The following is an 18,500-nucleotide window of genomic DNA, read 5'->3' as shown; positions in this document are numbered from 1 at the left end:
AACTACGTGTTGCATTCCGGGATTCAGAACTAGGGAACCCAGTTTCTAAACAAACTGTTGCTAAATGGATCCCCAAATCCATTGCCTTGGCATGGATTTTAGGACCATTCTTGAAGCAGAAAATTGGTCTTCAGTGCACACCTTTACAAATATTACTGCGTGGATGCCTGTTCTAGATCCAGAAGTGCCTTTGTCAGGTCAGCCCTATTTGGTCTACTTGGCAGTTCTCCTATACTGTATCCTACCACCTTTCTCTCATAATAACCTTTGGGAATCACCCAGCAGTTTGGAATACTGCAACAGTGATCTAAGGAAGAACATAGTGCAGTTGTGTAAGAAATTATCATAACAGTAGATGTCTTACTGATCACTGTTGCGGTATTCCTTCTCACCTTACCTTCCCCGAGCTCGCATTTAAAATGTTTGTACCTCATGGACTGAAGGGGAAGCTTATCCGGCTTGCTTTTCCACTCTTAGCTGACCTGCTTATTTCTTCTTAGGCTTCTGTTGGCTTGTTGGCTTGGAGACAATCTGAGGATTTACACTAATACATCTGCTTATGTCCCTTTATGCCTATGGACTTAGGTCATACATCGAATGTATGGCTCTAAGGAAATATTTTACCTTTGATACTCTAGCTGGGCATCAAGGTTATTTGGTAAGATAATCCCAAATGTCTGGAATAATGCAACAGTGATGCTTAACACCTGTATTGGTATGGCAAGTTCTTAAACAATTGCACTATTCTGGCAAACTCTAAATCCATCTAGGTTACTTTTGGCAGTGGGAGTCTCTTCCCTCCTTTCTTTAAGTGATTCTCCCCACTCACCAGACTTAACTATTGTCTCCCTCCTTTCATTCAACATTCTCTCTCTCAGAGGGTGGTAGAAATTCTCCATCCTCTACTTTTAGAAGGAGTTTATTTAAAAATGTTTCTTATATCAAGTTCTAAATGCTATCCCATCTCATTTTGTCATCCCTCATCTTACATTTGAATTTTTTGGTAACCTAAGATTTAAAATATTCACATCATCACATTCCTAGATCCACATTTCAAAACTTTCTAGATGCTTCCTGTATATGGATCTCATTATTAATTTTCCTGCCTTACCATTTGGTCCAGTCACCATTTTAAGGGTATTTACAAAGTGTCTAGTTCCTGTAATAGCCTATTACAGACTGCAATGTGCTCATATTTGTCCATAGTTAAGTAATTTTCCTTTCTTTGCAGAGTATTTTTTCAAGATGTTGGGAATCTCTCATTTGGGTAAAGGGTGTCCTGCACAGACTGGGATTCCAGTGGAATATACAGATGGCATGCCTGATAAATTCTCACAGAATGGTTTTCCTGGGTGACTCTGTAACACCTCAATTCAAAGAGATTTTCTTTCTCGGGGAAAAAGTAGGTCTGCATCTGTACCTGCTGGTTCTTATGGCATCTTTGATGTTCATGAAACCTTCTACTACACTCCAAATGATAAAAATGGATGATTACATGTGATCTGTATGGTCCCAACATATGCATCTCCCGACTTGTTTCCTGAATTTGGGCTTTGTGAATAGGGAGATTTTTTTTGCTGGAGACTCCATAATTTTCAGAACTGAGGTCTTGCGCATCTTCTCTACCAGCTCCAGCACAGTCAGTCACTACCAGCACCTCAGACTTTACTTGGAGAATCATGTATATGGAGTTAAAAGTGCAAGGTCTTTGGAACAGAAAAGACTGACCTAATCACAGAATATGAAAGAGATATTGACACTCTTAAAGGTTCTCAACTTTCTCATTCCTTTTTGGTTTCAGGAAGCTTTTCAGGTACTTACTGGCTGCTTATTGATGTACCATATCACTACTGTGCAAGGGAGAACCAATTCTTACCCCCCCCCCCCCCATGCAGACCAGACGTGGTAGCCTCGGATATAGCTTTCAACACAATCTCTCTCTAAAGGCATCTTACATAAGGTTAGAAACAAATGTTTTTGCCTGCTCTCTCAACTATCAGAGGGTGAAATTTTGTTCCCATTCCCTTCCCTTGAAGGCCTGGAAGACAGATTATTTTTCTTTTACATGAATATGAATTTTCCTGTATGTTTTTCCAAACTTTCCAATATTATTCAGGGTCATTCTGAAAATGCAGGAGGACTCTCCAAAGATCTTTGTGGTAACTTTCTTCTGGCCCAGGTAACAGTGATTCTTTCTTCTTTTTAACATGGCCAGGGGAAATTAACACAAGATCCTTACAGGCTGGATCTACCCACATAAGACAAAGGTGTTCCATGCATTCTGGCTATGACAACAGTTACTGATTGCCTGGGGGGGTTTCATAGATCCTGGCTATGACAACTGTTACTGACTGCCTGGTGGGTTTTCCATACATCCTTGCTATGACAATTGTTACTGATTGCCTGGGGGGTGTTCCATTCATCCTGGCTATGACAACTGTTACTGATTGCCTGGGGGGGTATTCCATACATCCTGGCTATGATAACTGGTACTGATTGTCTGGGGGGTGTTCCATAAATCCTGGCTATGACAACTGTTGCTGATTGCCTAGGGGAGGGTGTTCCATACATCCTGGCTATGACAACTGGTACTGATTGCCTGGGGGGTGTTTCATGCATCCTGGCTATGACAACTGTTACTGATTACTTGGGAGGTGTTTCATGCATCTTGGTTATGACAACTGTTACTGATTGCCTGGGGGGTGTTTCATACATCCTGGCTGTGACCACAGTTACTGATTGCCTGGGGGGGTGTTCCATACATCCTGGCTATGACAACTGTTACTGATTGCCTGGGGGTGTTCCATACATCCTGGCTATGACAACTGTTGCTGATTGCCTGGGAGGTGTTCCATACATCCTGGCTATGACAACTGGTACTCATTGCATGGGAGGGGGGTGTTCCATACATCCTGGCTATGACAACTGGTACTGATTGCCTGGGGGGGTGTTCCATACATCCTGGCTATTACAACTGTTACTGATTGCCTGGGGGGTGTTCCATACATCCTGGCTATGACAACTGTTATTGATTGCCTGGGGGGGGGTTGTTCCATACATCTTGGCTATGACAACTGTTACTGATTGCCTGGGGGGTGCTCCATACATCCTGGCTATGACAACTGTTACTGATTGCCTGGGGGGGTGTTCCATCCATCCTGGCTATGACAACTGGTACTGATTGCCTGGGGGTGTTCCATCCATCCTGGCTATGACAACTGCTACTGGTTGCCGGGGGGGTGTTCCATACATCCTGGCTATGACAACTGGTACTGATTGCCTGGGGGTGTTCCATCCATCCTGGCTATGACAACTGCTACTGGTTGCCGGGGGGGGGGGTATTCCATACATCCTGGCTATGGCAACTGTTACTGATTGCCTGGGGGGTGTACCATTCATCCTGGCTATGACAACTGTTACTGATTGCCTGGGGGGGTTCCATACATCCTGGCTATGATAACTGTTACTGATTGCCTGGGGGGGTTCCATACATCCTGGCTATGATAACTGGTACTGATTGCCGGGGGGGTTCCATACATCCTGGCTATGGCAACTGTTACTGATTGCCTTGGGGGGTTCCATACATCCTGGCTATGATAACTGGTACTGATTGCCTGGGGGGGTGTTCCATACATCCTGGCTATGATAACTGGTACTGATTGCCTGGGGGGTGTTCCATACATCCTGGCTATGATAACTGGTACTGATTGCCTGGGGGGGGTTCCATACATCCTGGCTATGACAACTGTTACTGATTGCCTGGGGGGTGTTCCATCCATCCTGGCTATGATAACTGTTACTGATTGCCTGGGGGTGTTCCATACATCCTGGCTATGACAGCTGTTACTGATTGCCTGGGGGGTGTTCCATCGATCCTGGCTATGATAACTGGTACTGATTGCCTGGGGGGGTTCCATACATCCTGGCTATGACAACTGTTACTGGTTGCCGGGGGGGTGTTCCATACATCCTGGCTATGATAACTGTTACTGATTGCCTGGGGGTGTTCCATACATCCTGGCTATGACAGCTGTTACTGATTGCCTGGGGGGGTTCCATACATCCTGGCTATGACAACTGTTACTGATTGCCTGGGGGGTGTTCCATACATCCTGGCTATGACAGCTGTTACTGATTGCCTGGGGGGTGTTCCATACATCCTGGCTATGACAGCTGTTACTGATTGCCTGGGGGGGTTCCATACATCCTGGCTATGACAACTGTTACTGATTGCCTGGGGGTTGTACCATTCATCCTGGCTATGACAACTGTTACTGATTGCCTGGGGGGTGTTCCATACATCCTGGCTATGACAACTGTTACTGATTGCATGGGGAGTGTTCCATATGTCCTGGCTATGACAACTGTTACTGGTTGCCGGGGGGGGTGTTCCATACATCCTGGCTATGATAACTGGTACTGATTGCCTGGGGGGGTTCCATACATCCTGGCTATGACAGCTGTTACTGATTGCCTGGGGGGGTTCCATACATCCTGGCTATGACAACTGTTACTGATTGCCTGGGGGGTGTTCCATACATCCTGGCTATGACAACTGTTACTGATTGCATGGGGAGTGTTCCATATGTCCTGGCTATGACAACTGTTACTGGTTGCCGGGGGGGTGTTCCATACATCCTGGCTATGATAACTGTTACTGATTGCCTGGGGGTGTTCCATACATCCTGGCTATGACAGCTGTTACTGATTGCCTGGGGGGTGTTCCATACATCCTGGCTATGACAGCTGTTACTGATTGCCTGGGGGTGTTCCATACATCCTGGCTATGACAGCTGTTACTGATTGCCTGGGGGGGTTCCATACATCCTGGCTATGACAACTGTTACTGATTGCATGGGGAGTGTTCCATATGTCCTGGCTATGACAACTGTTACTGGTTGCCGGGGGGGGTGTTCCATACATCCTGGCTATGACAACTGTTACTGATTGCATGGGGAGTGTTCCATATGTCCTGGCTATGACAACTGTTACTGGTTGCCGGGGGGGGTGTTCCATACATCCTGGCTATGATAACTGGTACTGATTGCCTGGGGGTTCCATACATCCTGGCTATGACAGCTGTTACTGATTGCCGGGGGGGTGTTCCATACATCCTGGCTATGACAGCTGTTACTGATTGCCTGGGGGGGTTCCATACATCCTGGCTATGACAGCTGTTACTGATTGCCGGGGGGGTGTTCCATACATCCTGGCTATGATAACTGGTACTGATTGCCTGGGGGGTTCCATACATCCTGGCTATGATAACTGGTACTGATTGCCTGGGGGGTGTTCCATTCATCCTGGCTATGACAACTGTTACTGATTGCCTGGGGGTGTTCCATACATCCTGGCTATGACAGCTGTTACTGATTGCATGGGGGGTGTTCCATATGTCCTGGCTATGACAACTGTTACTGGTTGCCGGGGGGGGTGTTCCATACATCCTGGCTATGATAACTGGTACTGATTGCCTGGGGGGGTTCCATACATCCTGGCTATGACAGCTGTTACTGATTGCCGGGGGGGTGTTCCATACATCCTGGCTATGACAGCTGTTACTGATTGCCTGGGGGTGTTCCATACATCCTGGCTATGACAGCTGTTACTGATTGCCGGGGGGGTGTTCCATACATCCTGGCTATGATAACTGGTACTGATTGCCTGGGGGGGTTCCATACATCCTGGCTATGATAACTGGTACTGATTGCCTGGGGGGTGTTCCATTCATCCTGGCTATGACAACTGTTACTGATTGCCTGGGGGTGTTCCATACATCCTGGCTATGACAACTGCTACTGATTGCCTGGGGGTGTTCCATACATCCTGGCTATGATAACTGGTACTGATTGCCGGGGGGGTTCCATACATCCTGGCTATGACAGCTGGTACTGATTGCCGGGGGGGTTCCATACATCCTGGCTATGACAGCTGTTACTGGTTGCCTGGGGGGTGTTCCATACATCTTGGCTATGACAACTGTTACTGATTGCCGGGGGGGTTCCATACATGCTGGCTATGATAACTGGTACTGATTGCCGGGGGGGTTCCAGCCATCCTGGCTATGACAGCTGTTACTGATTGCCTGGGGGGGTGTTCCATACATCCTGGCTATGATAACTGTTACTGATTGCCGGGGGGGTTCCATTCATCCTGGCTATGACAGCTGTTACTGATTGCCTGGGGGTGTTCCATACATCCTGGCTATGACAGCTGTTACTGATTGCCGGGGGGGTTCCATACATCCTGGCTATGATAACTGGTACTGATTGCCGGGGGGGTTCCATACATCCTGGCTATGATAACTGGTACTGATTGCCGGGGGGGTTCCATACATCCTGGCTATGATAACTGGTACTGATTGCCGGGGGGGTTCCATACATCCTGGCTATGATAACTGGTACTGATTGCCTGGGGGGGTTCCATACATCCTGGCTATGACAGCTGTTACTGATTACCTGGGGGTGTTCCATACATCCTGGCTATGACAACTGTTACCGATTGCCTGGGGGGGGGGTGTTCCATACATCCTGGCTATGACAGCTGTTACTGATTGCCAGGGGGGTTCCATACATCCTGGCTATGACAACTGGTACTGATTGCCTGGGGGATGTTCCATACATCCTGGCTATGATAACTGGTACTGATTGCCGGGGGGGGGGTGTTCCATACATCCTGGCTATGACAGCTGTTACTGATTGCCTGGGGGGGTTCCATACATCCTGGCTATGACAACTGTTACTGATTGCCTGGGGGGTGTTCCATACATTCTGGCTATGATAACTGGTACTGATTGCCTGGGGGGGTTCCATACATCCTGGCTATGACAGCTGTTACTGATTGCCGGGGAGGTGTTCCATACATCCTGGCTATGACAGCTGTTACTGATTGCCTGGGGGGGTTCCATACATCCTGGCTATGACAGCTGTTACTGATTGCCGGGGGGGTGTTCCATACATCCTGGCTATGATAACTGGTACTGATTGCCTGGGGGGGTTCCATACATCCTGGCTATGATAACTGGTACTGATTGCCTGGGGGGTGTTCCATTCATCCTGGCTATGACAACTGTTACTGATTGCCTGGGGGTGTTCCATACATCCTGGCTATGACAACTGCTACTGATTGCCTGGGGGTGTTCCATACATCCTGGCTATGATAACTGGTACTGATTGCCGGGGGGGTTCCATACATCCTGGCTATGACAGCTGGTACTGATTGCCGGGGGGGTTCCATACATCCTGGCTATGACAGCTGTTACTGGTTGCCTGGGGGGTGTTCCATACATCTTGGCTATGACAACTGTTACTGATTGCCGGGGGGGTTCCATACATGCTGGCTATGATAACTGGTACTGATTGCCGGGGGGGTTCCATCCATCCTGGCTATGACAGCTGTTACTGATTGCCTGGGGGGTGTTCCATACATCCTGGCTATGATAACTGTTACTGATTGCCGGGGGGGTTCCATTCATCCTGGCTATGACAGCTGTTACTGATTGCCTAGGGGGGGGTGTTCCATACATCCTGGCTATGACAGCTGTTACCGATTGCCGGGGGGGTTCCATACATCCTGGCTATGATAACTGGTACTGATTGCCGGGGGGGGTTCCATACATCCTGGTTATGATAACTGGTACTGATTGCCGGGGGGGTTCCATACATCCTGGCTATGATAACTGGTACTGATTGCCGGGGGGGGTTCCATACATCCTGGCTATGATAACTGGAACTGATTGCCTGGGGGGGTTCCATACATCCTGGCTATGACAGCTGTTACTGATTACCTGGGGGTGTTCCATACATCCTGGCTATGACAACTGTTACCGATTGCCTGGGGGGGGGGGTGTTCCATACATCCTGGCTATGACAGCTGTTACTGATTGCCGGGGGGGTTCCATACATCTTGGCTATGACAACTGGTACTGATTGCCTGGGGGATGTTCCATACATCCTGGCTATGATAACTGGTACTGATTGCCGGGGGGGTTGTTCCATACATCCTGGCTATGACAGCTGTTACTGGTTGCCTGGGGGGTGTTCCATACATTCTGGCTATGATAACTGGTACTGATTGCCGGGGGGGTTCCATACATCCTGGCTATGACAGCTGTTACTGATTGCCTGGGGGTGTTCCATACATCCTGGCTATGACAACTGTTACTGATTGCCGGGGGTGTGTTCCATACATCCTGGCTATGATAACTGGTACTGATTGCCGGGGGTGTACCATTCATCCTGGCTATGACAACTGTTACTGATTGCCTGGGGGTGTTCCATACATCCTGGCTATGACAACTGCTACTGATTGCCTGGGGGTGTTCCATACATCCTGGCTATGATAACTGGTACTGATTGCCTGGGGGGGGGGGTGTTCCATACATCTTGGCTATGATAACTGGTACTGATTGCCTGGGGGGTATTCCATACATCCTGGCTATGATAACTGGTACTGATTGCCTGGGGGGGTTCCATACATCCTGGCTATGACAGCTGTTACTGGTTGCCTGGGTGATAGCATCTCAATACTTGTGGGGTACCTTTTTATGGGGCTGTGCAGCAGGTACAAAAGGAGGCAACAAATTCTGCTACAAACATCATCTATTAGTAACTGAAAATGTTTTCCAGTTGATGCCACTAAAACAACTAGCAGCCATTTAGGGCTAGTGTTTCTCTGGTTCTACCTTACGTTTGTTACTTGCTTTCCAATCCAGCTCATCATGCTGACTTGAGGTATTTGACATGGTAAACAGTCTTGCTTATCACTCTGACTGCTGCAAGAAGAATATCTGAGTTGCAAAGTCTTATGGTGGGCCAACCTTATTTCATTTTCCAACAAGATAGGATTTCATTAAGGCCTAATCCTTCATTTATGCCTAAAGTGGTATCCAAGTTTATCTTAAGTCACCCTATACATTTCCCTGTCTTCTTTCCAGAACCTAAAAAGGAGGTTGAAAGGATATTGCATAATGTGGATGTCCTCAGACAACTCAGGTGCTATCTTGACAGAGCAAAATATTTCAGGACTTCTGATTAGCTATTCATTTCTTTTGAAGGTAAGAAAAAAGGGCAACTGGTGACAACTATTTTCATATAGTTGTCTCATGGTACTGCTGACTGATATTCCCACCTCAACAAAACGATTCCAGGCTGGATCAAGTCTCATTCTACCAAGGCTTTGGCTTCATTTGCTACTTTTTAGAATAGACTAGATTCTAGAAATATTCTTGAAGCAATAATTTGGTCCTCTGTACATACTTTTACAGATCACTCTAAACTAGATTCCTTTTCCAGGTCTAGAACAAGCTTTTGCTAGGATCATTCTCCAAGGGCTCCTGGTTCCTCATCCTTCCTCCTCTACCTAGTTTTGTTCCTTTGCCCGAACAATGTTTTTAGTTTCGTTCTTAGTTTTTGCAGATGTGATCGTTTGACGGAATGCTTTTTGCACACATACAATATGATCATTAGCATCCATATTGCTATCTACATATCTATAGCTATGTAAATATTAATATATATATATATATATATATATATATATATAAATACACTTACTGGAGCATATTAATTATTTAACAATGACCCAGCTATATCCTGGAACCAACTCCCCTTGGAAATAAAATCCCTCCAGCATAGCAAAAGTTTCAAATTAGCCACAAGGAAATACCTAAAAACAAAGTGGTCTTGCCACTGTAGCCAACCACCCTGAAACCACCATCCGTTCACCACCTCACTCTTAATGTATCTCTAACACTATTTCCCTGCCTTGTCTACCTCTTCCCTTCCTCTATCTCCAACCACTCTTAATTCTTACAGTCTCAAAACAACCTACCTGTCTAGTCTGTCTCCTATACTCTACCTCCCCTACATCTCCTACTAGCCATTCCTACTTTCCTTTCTTGTTTCCAAACTCCTATACAACTAGATCCTACCCACTTTAAATAAGCATCTGCCTTACTATTAACTCATTTTGCTCTAAGCAGCTTAAATAATATTGTAACTAGTCACATTTTCTTATGCTAATTGTTTAAACCTTGTTTGTAACAACTCACATACTTGTCTGCCAATTGTTAATACTCTGTATAACTGAATTGCCTGAGGAGCTTTTTTTCTCTGTAGGTCTCTGCTTGTAAGATCCTATAGCTGATTGTTACTAAAATTTAATAAATTGTTTTCTAGTCCTGAGGAGCTTTTCTCCCCGGCTCAGCCAGACTAACCTGGTTAACAAATGTAAAATAAATCAAATAAAATAAATTAAAACTATTGCTTTTGCTGCAGGGATAAAAACAGGTCCATTCTGTATAAAGATATGATTATCTGATTTCAATACTTGATTTTTAACAATATAAATACAGTTCTTATTCCATTCGTTAGCCAGATTTTATCAATTGTAAGTGTACTTTCTCTTTTACATATCATAATTGTGTCATTCAAAAAGTTTTAGAAGCTTTAACTGTATCTTGCATGTTATTTTCAGTCTATTGCATTATATTGTAATATAATTCTATAATGGCAATATGAATAAATGTGATTTTTTCAATACTAAAATAATCATACGTTATTGATTTTCTAGATTCTTCTCTATTGATACCTCCAAATTATGATTGTGGATGCAGTACATGTGGACAAGAAGATGCACACACGTGGTATATTGTTGGCTGTTTAAATATGTCATACCTTTATTACATTAAGTATCAATCTGTTAAAGTTCATTTTCATTAATTTATGATCCAATATTGTCTAATTCCTTCCAATTCAACATATGGGACATCATATCTGATTGAACTGGACCTCGGCACTGAATTAGAAGCTTTAATGGTTCCAGGGCTCTGACTCCTCCCCTACCCATAAATCATTGTGACACACTCCAATACCTCAGATCTCATTTGCTGCCTGAAGTTTACAGATGTGTTTTCAAGGGCTCATGTCCTTAACTTTAGAGTTTTTCAAAAACAGTTGGATTTTTTACATACCTGAATAGGCCTGTAGTTATCATCATAATTAAATAGCTAGATAGCTTAATATCTTACTCCTCTACTGGGAGACTTGTCTCCTCTAGTTTTTGTGTTAGGACCAGATTCATTAAAGATTACACTATGTGTACACAACCTGTATTCAAGACCATTCTTATCACATGCGTTGTGCCTTCTAGTCATTCAGAAAGATTTACATTAAGTGTATATGCAGTCTACACTTTGTGGTAACCGTTATGAATCCTGTCAATATTTAAAGCGGAAAGAATATCAGTAGGAAAACTAAAATTAGGCGGAAGACTGTGTGAGTTATGTCTGTGTTATCTGTTCACTCAGAACAGTGTACACTTAGTGTAGACATTATTGACTCCTGGGTTAGTCTTATAATCTTAGCTTAGTGGTGTGTTGATAGATTTACTCAGATTAATGTTTTCCCCCTTTTTAATAGTTTTAGTTGTAATTTTCTTCTATTATTATGACTTATAGACTGTAGAAGTTTATGTTACTGTTATTTTGCTAATACATAGTTATATAGTTAGATTTTTGGGTAGTGTTTTCTATCCTCTAGGTATCTTTGTGGCAGAGTTGCAAGCCTTCAAAAAAGTGTTCAGAGTGTGGGTACTTGGAAACATATTTTCTGGGAGTGTGGTGGGTTTGCAGACTTTAAGGATTGCCTGTGGAATGTACTGTCAGAGATGCTGGGTGGGCAGATTGGTGTGATGAGGGAGATGATTTTTCTGAGCTATGATACAGAATCAGAATTGCCTAGACATGGTAAGGCCTTCCTGTGTCTAATTATGGTGGCTGTTAAAAAAGCAATTACTACAAAATGGAAATCAAAATCTAGACCAACTTATATTAGAAGAAGTGAATATAGTAACAGAGATAATAAAACTGGAATTGAGATGTTTAGAAAAGGGTAGGAGCAAATTACATAGGAAAAAATGGGAATTGTGGGAATGATACACGTTTCAAAGAAGGCAGGACTTAAATCAACTATGTAACGTTTTTCTGAAAATAACTGGGTAGATTACAAGTGATGTATTATGTTTGCAACAGGGAGTGTGTCAGTATGGTTTGTGATGTAAAATGCTTGCAATTAGGATTGTGTCGGTATGGTTTGTTTTCATTTACAGATAAATAAAATGAACCAGCAAAGTGCAAAGATATAAAACACTTTAATAAATATTTAAGACAATAAAATAAACAAAAAATAATCGGAGGATAAGCACTTTCACACCTAGTCAGGGTGCTTCATTAGATCTAATCAAGACTCAAATGTTAAAAACATTTAAGTGCTAGAAATTAACCCTGAAACCCCACAACTTTAAAGCCGGTCTTAAGGGGGATATGCTCCTTGAACCCCCTCGTAGCTTGTAATAACATAATCCGCTTCATCTCAAGACTCTCAGTACAAGCCTTGTATCCCCACCTCTGCCAGCTGTAAAATATAACTCTAGGGCACTCAGTGTTATTATGTGGGGAAGACCAGTCATTGTCTTAGAGATCGTGTAAGGGAACATCTATACAGTATCAATAAGGGTGATGTCAGAAGTGCCCTAGGTAAGTATATAGTCAGTGTAAGCTGTATCCATTTGTTTAAATTTCTTGTCTTACAGTTATATTTTACAGCTAGCAAGAGGTGGTGATACAAGGACTCATACCAGGAGTCTTAAGATGAAGTTACCCCTTTAAGACTGGCTTTAAAGTCACAGGGTTTGAGGTGGTGATTTTTAGCATTTAAATGTTTTAACATTTGAGTCTTGATTAGATCTGATAAAGCACCTTGAGTAAGTGCAAAAGTGCTTATCCTCTGATTTTTTCTTTATTTTATTACATGTTTATTAAAGTGTTTTATACCTTTTCACTTTGCCAGTTTGTTTTATCTGTTTACTTTGTGCTGGACTGAACCGACTCTTTGCTCACAGTAAGATTTGTATTTGTTTTCATTTATATAAATGTGTGATTGCTTATGTTGTCAGTGGCAGTTTAATAAAGATGTTTCTTGTTTATAAAGGGGACAGAATTGAATAATTTATGTGATGTTGCTTAGGTTATATGATATATAGCAATATTTGTGAAGCATGTTTGTTAATTTTAATTTAACACAATTTGATTACTTTTGTATAAATGCAAATTTGCCTATGTCACAACTGATGAGTCAATAAAAATGTTTTAAAAAAAACCTGCCCCCTCAATATCCTCACACTTTGCAAGGCAAATTTCAGAATTGCAGAGACTCTCATGTAAACCTCCATACTTGGTCTTCCCTAAGGATCGGGTCTCACTCTGAACAAATCCATCCTTCATCCCAAAGGTGGCATCTGTAAGTAACTTACATCAGTCCATAGAGTTCCTGTGTTTTCCCCTAAGTTTTTGAAGAAAGAGGAATACATTCTACACATGCTACATGTGCATCGCCCACTTAGACTGTATCTGCACCAGACTAAGAAAGTTAGAAAATCTGATCAATTTTTTATTGCCTACCCTAAAGGCAAGCTTGGAAAAACTGTCACAAAACTTACACTGTCCAGATGGTTATCAAATTGCATCTCCTTTGTCTGTGCCTCTTTAGGTTGACAGTTACAGTCCAAACCAAAGGCCCACTCAGCTACAGCAGTTGCTACCTCAACAGTCTTTTCTAAGAGATTACCGATTGACATCTGTGCAGCAGTGACCTGGATCACTCTGCATACCTTTGTACCTCATACGCTGGATGTCCAGTCCTGGTTTCATACTTCCTTTGGCTCCAACATCCTCAGTAATGTCCTTCCTTAACACCACCCTGTAAGCCAGCGTGGGAATCTGTCACATATGTTAAATTAGATGAAAATAGACAACATTCAATACAAAATGTATGTACTTACCATAATAACAGACCCATGTTGTCTGATTTTCATCTGGTTCAACCTCCCATCCTCTCATTCCCCTTCCAAATTATTTGTATGGATAACTTTCAGATGACTAGGTGACCTCCGCTCTGTACTCTGTCTGGACCAATAGTAGCACATCATGTAAATCATCTTACCTGCTCCAATTCCATTTCTGCGTGTAGAGATCACCTTTTCCATTATTAGGCGTACACATCTTTCTATAAAGCAAACTCAGTCTGAGGCATTGGAGTGTGATACAGGGGATTATGGGTAGGGGAGGAGTCATCTGAGGCATTGGAGTGTGATACATGGGATTATGGGTAAGGGGAGGAGTCATAGCCCTGGAACAGTGAAAACTTCTAATTCGGTGTCAAGGTCAGATCTAATCGAATCCGATATCCAATATGTTGAACTGGATGAAAATCAGAAAAAATGAATCTATCATTATGGTAAGTACATTACTTTCATTTTAACCTGGTATCAGGTAATTAATGATATCTGAGCATATTAAAAATCCTAGTATCTTAAGCATAGTCCTTTGTACAGCAAAATTTTTAAGTGTGATTGGGAAAATATATTTATTAACTGAGAAAGTATGGCATTCCAGAGTATAAGATAGAGTTATTATATTTAAGTAACAGAGTTGCAGATGTGCACCCCTCACACACATTGTAGATGTATGGGGGTGGCTTTGCTGTAACAGCAAGTATCAGAATGTGCTGTTATTTGTAGAGATCACATTTTATGTTTTGATGTATCGGGACTTGTAATATTCTTTGAGATGGTCTAATGAGATTTCCTTGATAGAGTGCAAATCTTTAAATTATATTTTACTGGCATTAATTACATTTTATATAACTTCTTGGTTGAATTTGCAAGAATATTCTCTGAAATATCATATGAATACTTTTATAACATACATACATGCTGTGAAGGAAAACCAAAATAATAAAAACTATTTTTTGATTATAAAATGATATGGTTATTTATATTGCAAATATTTTCTCAAGTTAAGGTGATACAATTTTCATTTTGTCTATGAAAGATTGCTTGTAATAAAAAATCTAGAAGCAAGCTGTAAGAATCCTTATTTACTCATTGTAAATCTTGTTATATTGTTTGGGTTGTGGTTTATATTATGTTATTCATGTTACTGTAAAAAAAATCTTTTTAATTAAAAATGTATTTTTAAATGTATGACACTGACACAGCCAAGCAAGTGAAAATATCAAAACTTTTTAGAATGTCTTGCATTAACGAAGATAACAACACTCTTGCAATAGTATCTCAAAAAACATTCATGCCTTTGTTTCAAATAATCAGAGTACTGATGAATCAGGTTGATGGCTAACGAAGCATGAATACCTAAAGTCTGAGACTGGCAGCCAGCAACAGGACCTTGGCAGAAAAAGAAACATTGAGTCAGTTTGAAAAATGCTACATGTTTTTAAAGTGTGGCATTCATATTATTATTTGCGTTTCCATTTTAATACTGTTTATCTGGTTTTCAGTGGTAGCGGATATATACACAGAAAGTAGAAATAGCAGTAGTAGAGGATGAAATGAACAACAAAATATCTGGTTGGTTTTAAAGTCTGACGTTTTCCACTAGCTGAGATTTCTGCACCAAACTGTTGAGATCTATGAATTAAAACCAATTTACTAAAATTAGCTTTATGTTATTTATGAGCTGTGTTCCCCTTAAGATTGACTATGTTATAGATGAAATATTAGATTATCATACCTCATTCTCCATTGAGAACCTGTCAATGACAACCATGGGAGGGCCTTTCCCATTGCAGTTCCCCGGCTTTCCAGCATCATCCCCTGTACCAGGTGACCCATCCAGCTGAGCATCGTATACCATACTTTGCCGTTTAGAAGCATCACCACTAGACAGAGAACCTTTACTGCTGCGTGTAGCGAGGTTATGTGCCTATAAGGGAAACATTTTTTAGACTGAAATACATCACAGTTGTTTAATTCACAACTACTCGTTCACAGGAAACATATAAGTAATTATTTAAAAAAGGACATTTATTGTATGACCACCCACAGGGCCACCAACTGCAAACTAAATTGACCTTGTAACCATGTAAATATAAATCAAATGAATTATATATATCATTGTTAACTTCTGTGACATCTTTTGAAACACAACTTAGTAATTAATATTTTTCATTATAAGAATGAAACTTTTATATACATAACCATCTTTCATTTCTATTAGTAGCTTTAACATTTGTGTTTCCACATGGTTAAACATATTCTGATTTACTGTTGCATTTTCCGTTGAGATGAATTAATTTATATGCTTGCCATTTGGCTACTTTAACTTGTCCACAATCTTGTATGTTTGAAGTCTTTAATATGCAATATATGCTGTTGGCTGTACTATGCATGCATGACCACATCCTATGTCTTGTAAGAATCTCTTCCCTTATATGATGCATTTTTTCCTGGATTGTTGCTGAAAAGGGCTTTTTGAATAGTCATCCTACCTGAATAGCAAATGAGTAAATAAATAAATATACAACAAAGGCTCATTTCTATTCAAAACAAACACACTGACTAGACAGCCCAAACGGCATGCTTGTAAATTGAGCATATACCAACAGAAAAAAGTCTGGCCTCTAAAGTATCACTGAGTGGCTAGAGTTTCTGTTGGTATATACTATGGGACAGAGCAAAATTATAACAAAAATCAGGTAAGTTCTGAAAAACTAAACAAACAGAAAGCCATCTGATTTTCCTTAGATTTTGCACTTCCCTCATAAAAACTTTTTTTTAACTGTTAAAAAATGAACAATAACAGAGATTCTGTTTTCTCCATCACTTCTTCTGCACTGCACTGATGTACTGTGCAAGTGTGTCGATGTAAGTCCCATGCGCATGTGAAGTACATCAGTCTAGGGAAGAGAATGCAGAAAAAGACTAAGGTGCACTTATACAAATACATTATTTAAGAAAGGTAAGGTATTTCTTTGTTAAATAATGCAGTTGTATTATAGCAATAACCCACTTCTGTTTGTGAGTATATCAGGATTTACCCATGCGCAGTTGTGGATTATTACTTAAAATAGCTGCGACTGTTCTATGATGGCTTTCTGCTAGAATCTCATAATATATTTATATCTAATACAGGTTATCTGAGATCCAGTAGCCTATTTTCAAATGTTTCTTGTTTTAGTACAATTTTAAATTGTGTTAACTAAGACATAATTTTATAGAGACAGAATTCTAGTCTGCAGGGAGTTTTCATTTTCTTTTTATTTGAATCCCATGCTGGTTGGCTTGGGAAAAGTTTCTTATCTTTGCCATGACAAGAAAGAGTTGGAGATGGAGGTAATGCTTTATTCTTGAAATGGCTAAGGGATATTTTTTACTTTGTAGCCATGAGTTTTCCATTATGTTCTCCTGATAGCACTCATGAGAAGGGATGTAAATGTATCATTTTTAAGTTGGCGTTATGTCAAGGTCCTTATTCGTCCTTGAAGCACTGCTTTCTTTAGTAAACTTTCCAGCATATCCACTCTCTCTCCACTGGAGGTAGAAATGGCACAGGGATCTCCCATTTACAGGAAAAGGTAAAGAGGTCAGATCCACTCTCTTGCTCCCAAGCCTGTATTTGAACACAGGTCGCTAGCTGCAGAGCTGGACCCCTGCCCACAGGAAGGTTAGAATGTTCTTTCTGGCAGTTACATGGTTTCATTATTTAGCTGGTAAAGGTGATTGGGCAATTAGTGTTCAGGCTGGATGTGTACGGCACCTATGATTCGGAAATCATTGTTCAGGCTGGATGTGCACGGCACCTATGATTGGGAAAGCATTGTTCAGGCTGGATGTGCACGGCACCTATGATTGGGAAAGCATTGTTCAGGCTGGATGTGCACGGCACCTATGATTGGGAAAGCATTGTTCAGGCTGGAGATGCACGGCACCTATGATTGGGAAAGCATTGTTCAGGCTGGAGGTGCATGACACCTATGATTGTGAAAGCATTGTTCAGGCTGGATGTGCACGGCACCTATGATTGGGAAAGCATTGTTCAGGCTGGATGTGCACGGCACCTATGATTGGGAAAGCATTGTTCAGGCTGGATGTGCACGGCACCTATGATTGGGAAAGCATTGTTCAGGCTGGATGTGCATGACACCTATGACTGTAGAACACAAAAGACTGACATGTTTGATAATCTGCTTGTATGTAAGCAGACTTTCATATAGTTTCTTCATGACTTAGGTTTTCATATCATTGATACATCTTTGGTATATGTTTTATGGTCTCTTCTACAGAACAAAGCAAGAGGCATTTATTAAATGCTGGATTAAATTCTACCCACATACTACTAATGGACAGGGGTGGTTCCTAAATACTTTACCCCATGCATAGGTCCCCTCAAATTATCTATGGTATGATCCCAGTTATTCTAATGAAAGGTAATATATAATTATCTACCATGAGATAGGTAAGGCCAATCTCTAACCAAATGGGCTAGGTTAATTCAAGCACAAAAGGGGAAGTTGGCTAAGCTTAAATAGCCTGCAATGGTAGCTAGCCTAGTCCTTGCCTATGAACTTATGAAAATGGGAACATATACTTTTTGAAGGCGATCCAGACATTTTAGACATAGCAAAAACAAAGGTTTATTTTAT

At 41.7% G+C, this 18,500-nt stretch overlaps 1 protein-coding gene across 1 annotated transcript in view; it reads right to left on the bottom strand.

Moving 5' to 3' along the window:
- Positions 1–18,500, bottom strand: part of LOC122788286 (sodium channel protein type 4 subunit alpha-like) — a 1,768,016-nt gene that overhangs the window by 648,446 nt on the left and 1,101,070 nt on the right. The window contains exon 12 of the mRNA XM_044055359.1: positions 15,590–15,781. Coding sequence (XP_043911294.1) covers positions 15,590–15,781 — 192 coding nt within the window. The remainder of the gene's footprint in view (positions 1–15,589; positions 15,782–18,500) is intronic.

The sequence above is a fragment of the Protopterus annectens genome, chromosome 13.part0 (genome assembly GCF_019279795.1).
Source record: "Protopterus annectens isolate FY-2018-M chromosome 13.part0, PAN1.0, whole genome shotgun sequence".
Taxonomy (NCBI): domain Eukaryota; kingdom Metazoa; phylum Chordata; order Ceratodontiformes; family Protopteridae; genus Protopterus; species Protopterus annectens.
The sequence above is the reverse complement of the archived record's forward strand: the minus strand, read 5'-3'. Positions and strand labels throughout refer to the sequence as shown.